Source organism: Lissotriton vulgaris, chromosome 1_1 (assembly GCF_964263255.1).
Source record: "Lissotriton vulgaris chromosome 1_1, aLisVul1.2, whole genome shotgun sequence".
In the NCBI taxonomy this organism is placed as follows: Eukaryota; Metazoa; Chordata; class Amphibia; order Caudata; family Salamandridae; genus Lissotriton; species Lissotriton vulgaris.
The window spans coordinates 755,115,287-755,130,225 of record NC_141685.1 but is presented as its reverse complement, the minus strand read 5'-3'; the positions used below and the strand labels follow the sequence as shown (position 1 = coordinate 755,130,225).

At 42.4% G+C, this 14,939-nt stretch overlaps 1 protein-coding gene across 1 annotated transcript in view; it reads right to left on the bottom strand.

Annotated features, from left to right (window-relative positions):
- The window catches only part of LOC147747769 (uncharacterized), an 802,967-nt gene that overhangs the window by 675,452 nt on the left and 112,576 nt on the right, over positions 1-14,939 (bottom strand). The window contains exon 9 of the mRNA XM_086926120.1: positions 14,720-14,771. Coding sequence (XP_086782246.1) covers positions 14,720-14,771 — 52 coding nt within the window. The remainder of the gene's footprint in view (positions 1-14,719; positions 14,772-14,939) is intronic.

The following is a 14,939-nucleotide window of genomic DNA, read 5'->3' as shown; positions in this document are numbered from 1 at the left end:
AGTTAACTTTTCAAGTTTCCGGAAGAGATCTCGTGCATTTGGGTTTGTGTTACCCGTATTGGCAGTTGCAGATGTCGATGCTGTTGCCCCCCCAGCCGGGGTGACAAATACCGATTCGGCCGCCTGCTCCCTACTCCTTATCACGGCAGCCGACATGGTGAATTAGGCTAGTTGGTTGCACTAAATTGGAATGGATCACAACTCTCAAATAGACAGTTCCTGAGAGTGATTCCTTGCGCACTCCTCACTGCGACAATCATACGCAGCCCTACCTTGACCCGGTTGCCGGCGTGTCCCAATCTCGTTCAGACACTCGGCTCCTTCAATCAAGTCGGGCGTGTGCTGGCTCGCAGGGGCTTCTCGCGGCTTCCTCCACACCGGAGTACGATGTCCGGTTCCGGGTTACGGAACCTTCTGCTTTCTGCCGCTTCTCGCCACTTTTGGAGGAGGGGCTCTATTCGTGCCTTGGAGGCCACCAGGCACAAAATATTCCTTCGAGTTTCCAACGTTCGACCAAAGCATACGAAGCAAACATGGAAAAGGGAATAAAGCCACCAAGTAAGCGCGTTCCAATTTTCAGTGCATTTATTCGTGAATACACAGCCCACCAGTCGTCATGACGCGTTTCGCCTCAGCCGAGGCTTGATCACATGTCATGCAAGGAGAGTAGGAGGTAACATATATAGTATAGGTGGTCATGTGACCAATGCAAAATTATATATATATATATATTTAGACAGGATCACTGCTTCCTGTCGCGTAGCCCAACTCGTGGAGGGGTTCTCGGCAATTTCGAGGAAGCACTCTCGAACGTAATCTGGCAGAAGGACGTCTTCAAAGGTAATCAACCAAAGACGAATGAGACCGAAAACTGGTGCAGTTATAGTTTATTCGTGCTCACCACCATGCCGCCATAACGCGTTTCAGCCTGAAGAGGCCTTGATCACATGACACTGTTTAAAGGGCGGAGTGCAAATTTATAGTTAAAGTGCAACGTGCCATGAACATAGAAAGTATACTCTGCTTTGATTGTACACATTATGGAACCTTGAACATTGTCAACAATAAATAACATTATTACAATAGGTCCAAACAACGCGGGCAATGCAATTTTTAGCAAAATGTCGCAACGATTGAGAATACATTTAAAACAATATAAAAAAATATATATCTTTATATATGTTAAAATTTATAAATATTCAATTCATTGCTGACAACAGGCCCTTGAGACTATGTTTGTGTTTGTTGTCGATGTACTGAATATAAAAGTCAAAGTAGGAATGTTGATTTGTATTTGAAAAGTGAAAAGGAGAACAATGGTAAGTGGGTAGAATTTACAATTTACTTGTTGGTGGAAGGTCAATTTGAGTTAGGTACTGATCAACGTATATGTAAATATTGTTATAACAAATTAGAAGAGAACAAAATGCCTTTTAGAGCAGTACATATTAACTTAGAATTAGTAGCCATTCCGGAGGAACTGGCAGAATTGAATACATGAGTCTGTTCTAATTCAATACTTAAATTTTTTTCAAGCTATAATTCGGATAGAGCCTAAAACAGGTAAACTTCGGGTCTAGTTTGCGCTATATAAAACTCTGCAAAAAAATTAAAATAAAAAATAAATAACTCAATGCTGCTTCCTATTACTTATTTTGAATGTAAGGCTATTTTGTGTAATGTTTATAAATATCTTTAGTCCTTGTCTTGTTCATTTTTCCAATTTGATCACTTGAAATTTCAGATTATATTCTGAAGATCCTAGATTTCGCACTTTATACATATTTCAACTTTTTGTTTGAAAGTGATCTGTCTTCTCTGTCGTATGCAGTGAACGACATACTTAAAACTAAAGTTCATCAATAAGTTCTTTCTGCGAAAGAATTTGTGGAGAAAGTTCAACAAAGATATGAAAATTTAGAAGGACACCTAATCAATTTGATGGCATGTCTACATGGAACAAATGAGTATTGGTATTGTCATCATGAAGAACTCAAGTGTATTTTACAGAACATCGGTACAAGAATATTGTTTGTCACACTTAGCTGTGCAGAGTATGCATAGGAAGAATTGCTTGACTTTCTAAGAGAAGCAAATCCCAATATAAAAAATGTTGAAATAAAGACTCGTGGTGAACTGTGTTCAGTGGATTCTGTAAATGTGTGCAGATATCGTAATGATAGGTTTCAACCTATAATGTCTTTTATCTGCAATAAAAAGAATACACCTCTTGGGGAGGTTACCAATTTATTTTGGAGAAAGGAGTATCAAGCAAGAGGTGCACCTCATATACATATGCTACTATGGATCAAGGATGAACCTAAATTTGGAACTGATTCTGATGAAACAGTATTGTCTTTCATTAAATAGTATGTCACATGTAAGATACCAAGAGAAGAAGGAGGTAGAAGCTTGAGATAGGAAGTTTTACATTTCCACAGTCACAGTTGTTGAATGTATTGCAGAAGAAAATGCAACTTTAAAGGAAAATTTTACACCAGATGTCAGTTTGGTTTCTTCTGCACAGTTATTTGTAAAGGAAGAGTAAATTATTTTTTTTTCTTCTATAAAGCACACAATAACTCAGAAATCTCAAAAGAATAACTACAAGTTAAAAAGAAGAGAAGTGTCAAAGTATATCAATGATTACAATCCAGTCATTTTAAAAATGTGGAATGTGAACATGGACATTCAGTATGTCGCAGATAACTCAATTGCTGTTGCATGTTATGTTACATTGTACATAACAAAATCAGAAAAAATAGAGATGAAAGAACTGTGGGAAGAAATTACACAAGAGAAAAGCCTTAGTAAAGAATTGTACAGCTTTACTTTGAAAATGCTTTCCCACTGAGAAATTGGATTATATGAATGTTCAGACTGATTGTGCTCTTTAAGGTTAAATTCAAAGTCACGAGGAATCATTTGGGTAAGTTTAGGTCTTGCCTGCAAACAAAATGGAGTCTTGAAATAATTTGGAGAAATTGAAGAATTAACAGAAACTGATGCAGACAGTACAGACAATCTTAAAACTAATATGTTGGACACGTACTAACCAAAAAGGAGTCAACATCTTGAACAGCTATGTCTGTATGAAGTACTTCAACATTAGAACTTAAAAAGAAATGCTAAAGAGAATGTAAAAGAAGTAAAATATGCAGTAGTTGGATGTCATGGTTGTTTAGTAAAACATGCAAAGAGTAATCTTATAAACCACAAGAAAGTTAGTTGTGAAAGTTTAGATGAGGGAGAATTTTAATATGTAGCACCTCTGCAACTGTTTAAGACATGGTGTAGTGAAAGTGAATGATTTGGAGACTTTGACTGTTCCGAAGATTCTTGTAATACATGTAAAAGTACTGTTGCATGCACAATTTTTGCTATATATTTAAAAATGTTGAATGACGAAGTTGAACAGAAAAAGACTATTACAGCTGAAATTAGTAATGAAAGTTCTCAAGATAGTGAAACTATTGGTCCATGTAGTTATGCTCTTCTTAGACGAGCAATAATGGAAAATGAAGCAGCCATTGCTATGCATGAAGTTGAAATTGCAATGCAGGGTCTTGATTCTATCATTGAGGATGTCAGAAGTTAAAGTCTGTGATAATTTCTGCGTACCCCCTCTGACCAGGTGCAATCAACTCTAGCTCCCAACAGTGTAATGGCGTCTTGATCCCACAATGGATGATCTTAGAACTGAATCTTAGAGTGTAGATGAAGGGACTCCCTTTGACCTGGTGTAAACAATTGTAGGTTCCAATAGTGGGACTGTGTCTTGATTCCACAATGGACGATGTCCGATATAATTTGCTGCTTGTTTTTCACAGAACTCACTCAGTTGAGGTGCATCACAGTGTGTGCTTATGTAGGTAACTGTTGTACAGGATAATTGGGCTTGGTTGACTGTAGTCGGTGGAGTAAACCGTGGTAGAGCAGGTCTACACTGAAACAGGATCTTGATTGTATGATTGAGGATGTCAGAAGTTAAAGTCTGTGATTATTTCTGTGTATGACCTCCGACCAGGTGCAAACAACTTTAGGTCGTAACAGTGGAATGTTGTCTTGATCTTACAATGGAAGGTGTCCGATATTAAACGTTGTTTGGTTTTCATCGAACTCCCTCTGTTGAGGTGCATTACAGTCTGTGCTTCCATAGCTAACTGCTGTACAGGATTATTGGGTTTGGTTAAGTGTAGTTGTTGGAGTACACCACAGTACAGCAGGTTCGAACAGTGAAATGGGGTCTTGATTCTATGATTGAGGGTGTCAGAAGTTACAGTTTGTGATGATTTGTAGGGGTGGGCAGAATTTGAGTAATCGCGTTACGCAGTTCTCCGCGAAACGGTAAAAAATCTCAGCGAACAAGCAGAAATTCCGCGAACACGTAGAATTGCTTGTTCGCAATGCTTTTTTACTGTTCGCAATCGCTGTTTGGGTGCTCGGGGGGAAATATCTTGCCAACATGCATTTTGAGAATGCGAACAAGCAAAAATGTTGGGTAATTTTGCGTTCTTCGCGGAACGCAAAATTACCCAAATTCCGCAAATTCCGCGAGCAGAACAGAATTTACCGCCCAGGCCTAATGATTTGTGGTACCCCCTCTAATGAGGTGCATCAAACTTTAGGTCCCAACAGTGGAACGTTGTCTTGATCCCACAATGGATGATGTTAGAACTTCATTTGAGAGTGGAGATGAAGGTACTCCCTTCGACCAGGTGCAACCAACTCTAGGTCCCAACAGTGGAATGATGTCTTGATTCCGCAATGGAAGATGTGCAATATTACTTGTTGCTTGGTTTTCATAGAACTCCCTCCATTAAGTTGCATCAGACTCGGTGCTGTGGCACATGATTCAATCAATCAATCAATCATTTGTAAAGCGCACTAATTACCCATGAGGGTCTCAAGGCGCTGGGGGGGGCGCTACTGATTGAACAGCCAGGTCTTGAGTATCCTCCTGAAGGTCAGCAGGTCTTGGGTCTGTCGTAGGCTCAGTGGGAGGGTGTTCCATGTCTTGGTGGCGAGGTGGGAGAAGGATCTCCCACCGGTGGTTGTTCTTCGGATGCGCGGGATGGTGGCGAGTGAGAGGTCGGTGGAGCGTAGCTGGTGGTTGGGGATCTAGAAGGAGAGCCGTCTGTTGAGGTAGGCTGGGCCAGTGTAGTGGAGTGCCTTGTGTGCGTGGGTGAGGAGCTTGAAGGATATCCTCTTGTTGACGGGGAGCCAGTGCAGGTTTCTCAGGTGGGGGAGTGATGTGGCCAAGGCACGTCGAGGTGTTTTGGACCCATAGAGGGCATTTCCGTAGTTGAGTCTGCTGCTGACAGGGACCTGGGTGACTGTCTTCCTTGTATCTGTTGGGATCCATCTGTAGATCTTGCGGAGCATGCAGAGGGTGTTGAAGCAGGAGGAAGAGACTGCTTTGACTTGCTTGGTCATTGAGAGCATTGAGTCGAGGATGATTCCCAGGTTGCGTGTGTGGTCGGTGGGTGTCAGGGCTGCCCCCAGTGCCGTCGGCCGCCAGCAGTCGTCCCAGGCTGAAGGGTTGGAGCCGAGGATGAGGACCTCCGTCTTGTCCGAGTTCAGCTTCAGACGGCTAGTCTTCATCCAGTCGGCGACGGCCTTCATTCCTTTGTGGAGTTTGGCTTTGGCTGTTATGGTGTCCTTGGTGAGGGAGAGGATCAGCTGAGTGTCGTCAACGTAGGAGTTTATGTTGAGGTCGTGCTGATTATTGTCCTGATTAGTGTACTTTGTTGACACCAGTCGGTGGAGTACACCGTAGTAAAGCAGGTCTGAACAGTAAAACGGGGTCTTGATTGTATGATTGAGGATGTCAGAAGTTGAAGTTTGTTATTATTTCTGCGTACCCTCTCTGGTCTGCTGCCAACAATTCCATGCTTTCAAATTGAACGGTACATGGCTGTTAGATGTTAATGAATAGTGAGTCTGGCGTACAATGCAGACAGAAGTGTTCACAATTCAGATCAAGTGCTGATTGTTTAATTATAGAATCCTGTAGTCAAGTTAGTGGCTCACTGATTAGAGCGGCAGACCCTGATGTAGAGGTCTGGCCCGGGACCAGGGTTCAATTCCCGACGCGGCAGGGTCCTGAGCCCAATAATGTCCACGGACTCGATAATTCTCGCCTCGGTGCCTACTCTAATCATGGGGTCCCACGCTGCAACTCTGGGCAATAGCTTGCTTAATCTCCAGTACGGCGGCCCACCTGCTGCGGGATGCCTGGCTTTCACCTTGGGGATGCCCAGTAGGGGTTATCTCACAGGGAAAAAGCCAGGACGGGTTCCCAAGGCAAGCGCCTTGATGCCTTCGGGTGATACGTGCGCTATATAAGTCGCAATACATTTACATTTACATTACAACGTGTATTGGAATATACATATTATGTTCTCAGTATACTTGCTTGAAGACATTTTTTGAAATGTTTTATAGGCTTACTACAATGACCAAATGTAATTTGCAAGTGCAAAGGAACACTGAATAGTCTACACTGTAGACAGCAGAAATGGTATTTGAATTGTTTTGTTTTATTTATTGCAGATTCTTCTGCAATTTATGTTGTTGTCTTTTGCAAAGAGGAAGTGAGAGAAAATATTCATAAATGTCTGTGGGAGTACTGTCTACAATTAATACTGCAGATAGCAATGTTCACAATTCAGATCGAGTTGATCTTGTAGATGACGCAGTTCTGTAGGAAAAGACATTGCTTCAGTGCGCTCTGTCTACACCATGCATATGTATTATTACAGGCTCCAGACACGCTTTTAGTTGCTTCACGTAAGACAAACTGTGTAGCTGAATTCCACCTTACGTAGCTGTGGTCCCTTGCTGACCGCTCTATGTGGCCTACACTGCAGACAGCAGTGTTCACAATTGAGATCGAGTTGCTATTGCAGATGAAGCTGTGTCGATGGCAACAGATATTACTCCTAGTACGGCCTGACTGCAGCACGCATCATCGCTGGCTGTGCACATGCTGAATGCTTTTGATGTGGCTATCTGAGTGCACTAGAACTGATGGACCCTTTATGATACAATCGTTTTGTGTAGTATTTCAAATCTATTAATTGTGTCTCCGTATACCACAAGTTGTGTTTCTTTTACAATAGAATATTTTTCTGCATTACTTTACATCTACTGTCCCTACCTTACTGCAGTACAAACTATTGATTCTTTTATTATTGAATGTTTGTGTGTGATCCAATGATTACTGTTGTAGATGAAGCAACTATTCTCTGAGGGCTGGTTTACACTGACTCCACACGCATCCACCACAGACCTCACTTGATATGTGAACCTGGTAATAAAAAGGAGTTGAGCGCACGTGCCCGTACCCACTTCCGCTATCCATCTGTGTCCGTGTGTTCATTATCTATGCATGTTATTGTCTCTGGGCCGTACTACATTACATTGTACTGTGGACAGTGTATGCAATCATGTTACTTCTGGTATTGGAGAAAATTACGGTTATGTAACTTTTAGGTGTATGGCTGTGACAGGTGGAAGGCTACTTTACAGACCATGAATATTGATGAAGATGATGGTTGCATGTTGTGTGTATTGTAAGATATGTGTAAATTGCAAAACGTTTAGAAAAAAGCTCTTTAAGCAGAAGAGGTGTGTCTTACCCCAACTCCGGAACATCATCAACATCTCCTTCAACACCGCCATCTTCCCGGAGAGCTGGAAGCATGCCGAGCTCAGCGCCCTCCTGAAGAAACTGACAGCGGACCCCACTGACCTCATGAACTTCCGCCCCATCTCGCTCCTCCCTTTTCCTGCCAAAGTCATCGAGAAGACCGTCAACATACAGCTCACCGCCTTCCTCGAGACGAACGGATCCCTCAGCTCCTCACAGCCCAGTTTCCGAGCTAACCACAGCACTGAGACCGCCCTCATCGCAGCCACCGACGACATCAGATCCCTGCTTGACAACGGGGAAACAGCTGCCCTCATCCTCCTGGACTTCTCTGCAGCATTTGACACAGTCTGCCACCGCACTCTAATAGAGCGCATCAGCAACTTTGGAATCAAAGGGAAAGCACTGGAGTGGATCACCTCGTTCCTCACCGGAAGAACCCAGATAGTCCACCTCCCCCCTTTCCGATCCGCGGCCACTGAAGTCATCTGCGGCGTACCTCAAGTATCCTCGCTCAGCCCCACCCTCTTCAACGTCTACATGAGCCCCCTTGCAGCCATCGCATGCCAACACAACCTTAACATCATCTCATATGCCGACGACACCCAGCTGATCCTCTCCCTCACCAACGACCCGGCCAACGCCAGAGCCAGCCTACACGAGGGAATAAAGGTCGTCGCCGAATGGATGAAGAACAGCCGCCTGAAGCTGAACTCAGACAAAACGGAAGTCCTCATCCTGGGATCATCCCCCTCCGCCTGGGACGACTCTTGGTGGCCCCCTGACCTGGGCACCACCCCCAAGCCAACGGACCACTCACGAAACCTGGGCTTCATCCTGGACTCCGCCCTCTCAATGACCAGACAAGTCAACGCCGTCTCGGCATCCTGTTTCAACACCCTGCGCATGCTCCGAAAGATGTTCCGATGGATCCCCACCGAAACCAGGAAGACGGTCACCCAGGCACTCGTCACCAGCCGAATGGACTGCGGGAACACCCTCTACGCGGGAACCACTGCCAAACTACAGAAAAGACTTCAACGCATACAGAAGGCCTCCGCACGACTCGTCCTGGACATCCCCCGCCACAACCACATCTCCCCCCACCTGAGAGACCTGCACTTGCTCCCCGTCAGCAAGAGGATCACGTTCAGACTCCTCACCCACGCACACAAAGCTCTCCACGACCTGGGCCCCAAGTGCCTCAACAACCGCCTCACTTTCTACACGCCCACCCGCCAGCTGCGATCGACCAGCCTCGCCCTCGCCACCGTACCACGCATCCGCATAGCCACCTCCGGAGGAAGATCCTTCTCCTACCTGGCGGCCAAGACATGGAACTCCCTCCCCATCCACCTGCGGCTGACCCAGGACCATCTCTCCTTCAGGAAGCAACTCAAGACCTGGCTTTTCGAGCAGTAACCGACCCTTCCCCCCAGCGCCTTGAGACCCTTCCGGGTGAGTAGCGTGCTTTACAAATTGTTCAGATTGATTGATTGATTATCTAATGCAATACAGAGATTGACTAAAATGGGTTGTGTTTTTCCAAATGTTACAATGGGAAATGTCATGAACTAATGAAATGCTTTTTTTTGTGGTCACAAGGCAATCGCGCAACCAATTGTGCAAGGAGACCATTGCAGTTAGAAATATTTAAATGTTTAAAATATGTATGATTTTTAATTATCGCTTGCTCTCATATACACTTTAAAGTCATTTAGAGATAGTTTTGAGACAAAATAAATGAAGGAACGGCATACGTGGCGCAATAACGTACGTCTATGGCGTAAAACAGGGCGTGGCAGTGTGAACTTGTTACATTCGCAACGCAGAGCAGGCATGACCTCATATGTACATGACATAAGGTGCGGCTTGGTAGTACGTTCCTGTCGCATACCAAAGTAGCAGCTGGCGCGACCTCATACGTATATGTTTTGTTACAAGGGACGCGGTGCCACAAACCCGTTGGATATGAAATGCGCATCATTTAAATGTGGTGGACAGGATATGCGTGTGATCGAGCTTGGTAGACTACCGGTACGGGACTGTAGTTTTCTCCCCAAAAAAATGATATACATATTTTTGGAAGATGATATAAAACTACACAATTTTTTAAGTTTAAAAAAGGATAATAGACTTGCAAAATATTAAAAAACAATTAGAAAAATATAGTTTTTATAAATAATAAAATATGAAATTAACATTTAAAAAAACCTTTGAAATTCACTGAAAAAACCATAGGTTTTACAGATGTTACAGTTAGGAATTAGCATTTAAAAAACCTTAGAAATTCACTAAAAAAATCATAGCTTTCAGGGACGTTATGGTTAGTTGGACACTTGACGCATATAAAACCAGAGAAATTCTCCTCTTATAGTTAGATAGACTCATGACATGGTGAGTGACATCACTGATGACATCACTGATGGTGCTCTATGGACTGTAATGTCGCCGAAGAAGGGAGACACCCGAAACACGTCCGGACAAACAGCCCGATGCTGAATGGTACTGGCGAGAGTAAGTGTTTGACCTAAATAAAGCTGTTGGGGAAGTGCTCTTTTGTGCCCGAGTGCTTCTCTATTTGTTGGACAAACCCCTTGAGCAAGAATGTTAGAGCGGCTGTCCTGTCGCTGGGAAGCACCACTTCAGAAGTAGGAGGCCACAAAGTCAAGGAGTAAATGGCTTTACATGTGGGGCACAAAAGGAGGATTTTAACAAGTTGCTCTCTCCTGGGCTCATGTGGAGCTTGAATTATAGCATGAAATGTGGGCACCATTTTAAGATGGACTTTGCCCCCAAGAAAGCAATGCACAGATTCATTTTGAGCAGCCAATCAGTGGTGTGCAATCTCGCTAAGTTGGGAAGGCGGGGCCAGATGGTGCTCTATGCACTGTAATGCCGCCGAAGAAGGGAGTCACCCGAAACGCGTCCGGACATACAGCCCGATGCTGAATGGTACTGGTGAGAGCAAGTGTTTGACCTAAATAAAGCTGTTGGGGAAGAGCTCTTTTGTGCCCGAGTGCTTCTCTATTTGTTGGACAAACCCCACGAGCATGAATGTTAGAGCAGCCGTCCTGTCGCTGGGAAGCACCACTTCAGAAGCAGGAGGCCACAAAGTCAAGGAGTAAATGGCTTCACATGTGGGGCACAAAAGGAGGATTTTAACAAGTTGCTCTCTCCGGGGCTCATGTAGAGCTTGAATTATAGCATGAAATGTGGGCACCATTTTAAGACGGACTTCGCCCCCAGAAAGCAACGCACAGAATCATTTTAAGCAGCCAATCAGTGGCGTGTGATCTCGCTAAGTTGGGAAGGCGGGCCAGATGGTGCTCTATGGACTGTAATGCCGCCGAAGAAGGGAGAGACCCGAAACACGTCCGGACAAACTGCCCGATGCTGAATGGTACTGGCGAGAGCAAGTATTTGACCTAAATAAAGCTGTTGGGGAACAGCTCTTTTGTGCCCGAGTGCTTCTCTATTTGTTGGATAAACCCCACAAGCATGAATATATACATTAGTTACATTTTAGTTATAAATAGCAATAAAAAAATCCTAGAAATTCACAGAGAAAAACCAAAGGTTACCGGGACGTTATATTTATGCTCAGATTTCACTTGCACAAAACCATTGAAATTCAGCAGTTTTAGTTACCTGAGCTAACAATAATTCACGCCCCCGCAATGCACTGCTTATGGCCTCATATATTACATCACTCACCACATGGGCAGTGATGACATCTCAAATAATATCACTGATAACATCATCCACAGAACCACTCACATACCCACTCACACTCCCATAAACCTCTCATACGTCCACTCACACACTCATACAACACACACACACCCACCCATTCACCCATACATCCACTGTGAGTGGGTGTGTGAGTGCCCATGTATGTCTGTGAGTAGGTGTGAGTGGAGCTATGCATTTTGCTGTTTGTATATTTAGGGTATTTAAAAGGAAGAACCATAGATTCTGCTCTCACTAGGAGACAACAAGAAAGAAACCACTTGTCACAGTAATGACATGAATTAAAAAGGTACAAATACACTATCCTAAATATACTTACTTTCATGAAAATTTGAGTTCTTGATATTTAGACCACAATGTTTTTGTATCATGACATTTCTTTCTACGATATTCAGCCATGTTACCCTAAATGCTTTTACAAAGAAGAACAAGACCTGTCTGGCTAGCTGGGTACAAGTCAGTATCAACAGTATCCTATCTTTATAAGTGACTTCTGATCATTTTGATCCAGGACATCAATGAGGCAGGCTGGTGGTCGCTAGCCTCAATGAAATACTATTGTATAGCAACTGGGTTAGCAGCACAATGCCACACATGAAAAATAGAGACTAAGGTCCTGATTCTGAGTTTGTTAGAATGAATGTGCTATTTATCACATCTGATAAATAACAATACTTTGGATTACCTTCTTTGTCAGGTGCAATAAATAACACCTTTCCCAAGTTTTTGGGCATTCAATGTGTATTTCAGTGCTTACTGCGCAAACATTTGCATAGTATGATAGATACTATACACATTCCCCTTGTTTAATTCAACAGGTTTGTCCTGCGGAAATTTAACGGAAGGTGAGTGTTGGATTTGGCACTCTCTGCAGGGTCATCGGCAAACTTTTTGCCTTCACCACTCCAGTTTTCTGAACTTTTTTTGTTGGCTTTAGGACTCTGCACATTACCACTGCTATCCAGTGCTAAAGTACTTGTGCTCTCTCTTTTAAACATTGTAAAATTGGTTTACACCCAATTGGCTCACCTAATTTACTTATAAGTCCCTAGTAAAGTAGTACAGCAGGTACAAAGGGATTATACATGAATTGCTACGAGTGGGTCTGCAGCACTGATTGTGCCACCCACTTATGTAGCCTTTTTAAACATGCCCCTGGTCTACTATTACAGCCTGTGGGTGCAGTTTTAAACTGACTTTCAAACTTGCAAAATACGCCTTTTGCCAGGACTAAAACTCCCTTTTTAATACAATATCACCCCAAGAGTAGGCCCTAAATAGCTCTTAGGGAAAGGTGTATAGTAATTGGGAAGTGGGACATGCACTTTTAAGTTTTACATGTCCTAGTAGTGAAAAATGCACACATTTGTTTTGTATTACTTCAAGACCTTCCTGTACCGTTAGATAACATGTGGTTACCCTATTACATTTAATAAGTGCTAGTTTTTGATTGGGAGCAGTTAGGGAAGACATATTCATTGTCTGAGACAATGTCATTTCAAATCCTCTTTAATGGTAAAGTCAGATTTTGAATCACAATTTTCCAAATGCCACTTTAAGAAAGCTGCTGTTTTTCTGCTCTAACTATTTGGTGCCTGCAGCCTGTTCCTGGGTCATATGGCTAGGTGTGAGCAGCATTTGTAACCAAACTCTTAGGAAATTAATCCATGCATGGTTCCTGCTTCACTCATAACCCCGAACGGTGATGGCCACATGGACTTCTAGAATCGAGAGTCTTGTCTCACATATAACTCAAAGGTGGATACTCCACCAAGACAGACTAAAGTATCACTTCATTAACAACAATACTGGAAGATAATTTATTTATCTCATCCAGATTGAACTGAGGCTTCCAATTTGGGCCAATTTCCTATGAGCCCATATTTGCTTTTACCCTAAGGGTCTTCCGTCTACAAATGAATTTTTGGTGCGGAAGATGGTCTTCCTGATATTTTACGAAATAAGACGGAAATGTCAACAACTATAACCCATTTTCACAATCATTGTTATATAGGAGTTAATCATTGTATGCTTAATGATAATTTCTGTTTGTTCAAATATATGAAATGAGATTTTACAAAAGTATTTATGAGATAAGCTCACTGTAAAGGCTAATATTCTTAGTTATTTTTGTTTATGTGCGCTGTGTTTTGAACCCCCATGCTATGCTATTTGTCCATATAAATTTGTATGGAAAAATAATACACCCTCCTGTCTTGTTCTGTTTTGTTTTGCATTGTTTGTTCATTGTTCGTGATCCAGTCCCTTGTACTTTTCTTAATTCATTTCAACAATTGATTTGGTTGAGGCCACTACTTTGGGCTCTCACAATTGGTGTGATAAAAATAAATTGAACTGTATGTAAAAGAAAATACTTTTAAAAGTTGCATTTTCAGAGCTTTTAGTAAACAAAATACTTTTAAAAAGGATTGTAGATTACAAATATTTTGAGACCAAACATGACATTTTTACCGATTCCATAACAAATGTTATAACTTATTTAACATAAGATGGTAACCCAATGTTATCCTCTGTGAGAGGTAGCCTTGCAATGGAGAAAAATGAATTCAAGACTTTATTATTGCTAGGACATGTAAAGCTTAAAAGTACATGTCCAACTGTTTGAATCCACTGCACCCTGCTCTACGGGCTGTTTAGGATCTAACTTAGAGGTTACATATGCATTTAAAGGAACGTTTAGGCATGGCAAAGGGGCTATTTTGTCAAGTCAAAATAGCAGTTTAAAACGGTATGCAGACTGCATTGGCAGGCCTGAGTCATGCGTGAGGCTACTTAAGCAGGTGACACAATAAGTGCTGCAGGCCCAGGTACATATTATGCCACTCTACAAGGGATTTATAAGTAAATTCATTATGTCAATTACATTAAAGCCAATTTTACAATGTTTTAAGGTGGGAGCACACACTCTTTAGCACATGTTAGCAGTGGTAAAGTGCATAGAGTCCTAAACCCAACAAGGCCAAATGTAAGCAAACATCAGGGGAGAAGGCAAAATGTTTGGGGGGAGACCGCCCTCAGGCTGATAGGTCTAACACTGCACAACCCAATTTATAACCTGGGCCTCAGTCTGGAGGAAACTTAAACAATGGATCTTGTTCTGAAATAAATTGCAACAGTCAATTAGAAGCTCAGAAAAACCCAAGTCTTTTTTAAATCTTACTTATCTACACTGGCCTATGTTGCGGGAAAAAAGTGTAAGAGGTTAAATAAGAGGTACAATGCTTCCTAATTTTTTCAAACAAAGGTTGTAAAGATGACCACTAGCAGTATATTTGATCCAGTGATACTCACAGTGTTGAAGAGCCTGCCAGTTGTGTGGCTGGGGTATCACAATGAACAAGCACTGGAAGAGAACATATTAAACACAGGTGAAGAAACATAATTCAATTATCCTCTAAACATATTAAAAAAACTTGAGTATCAGCCATAATTTGTCTCTGACAAAGCAAAGAACTATCTCATAAATGTCTTGCCATGAACACATGTTTTTTAAAAAAATTTTTTTTATTGT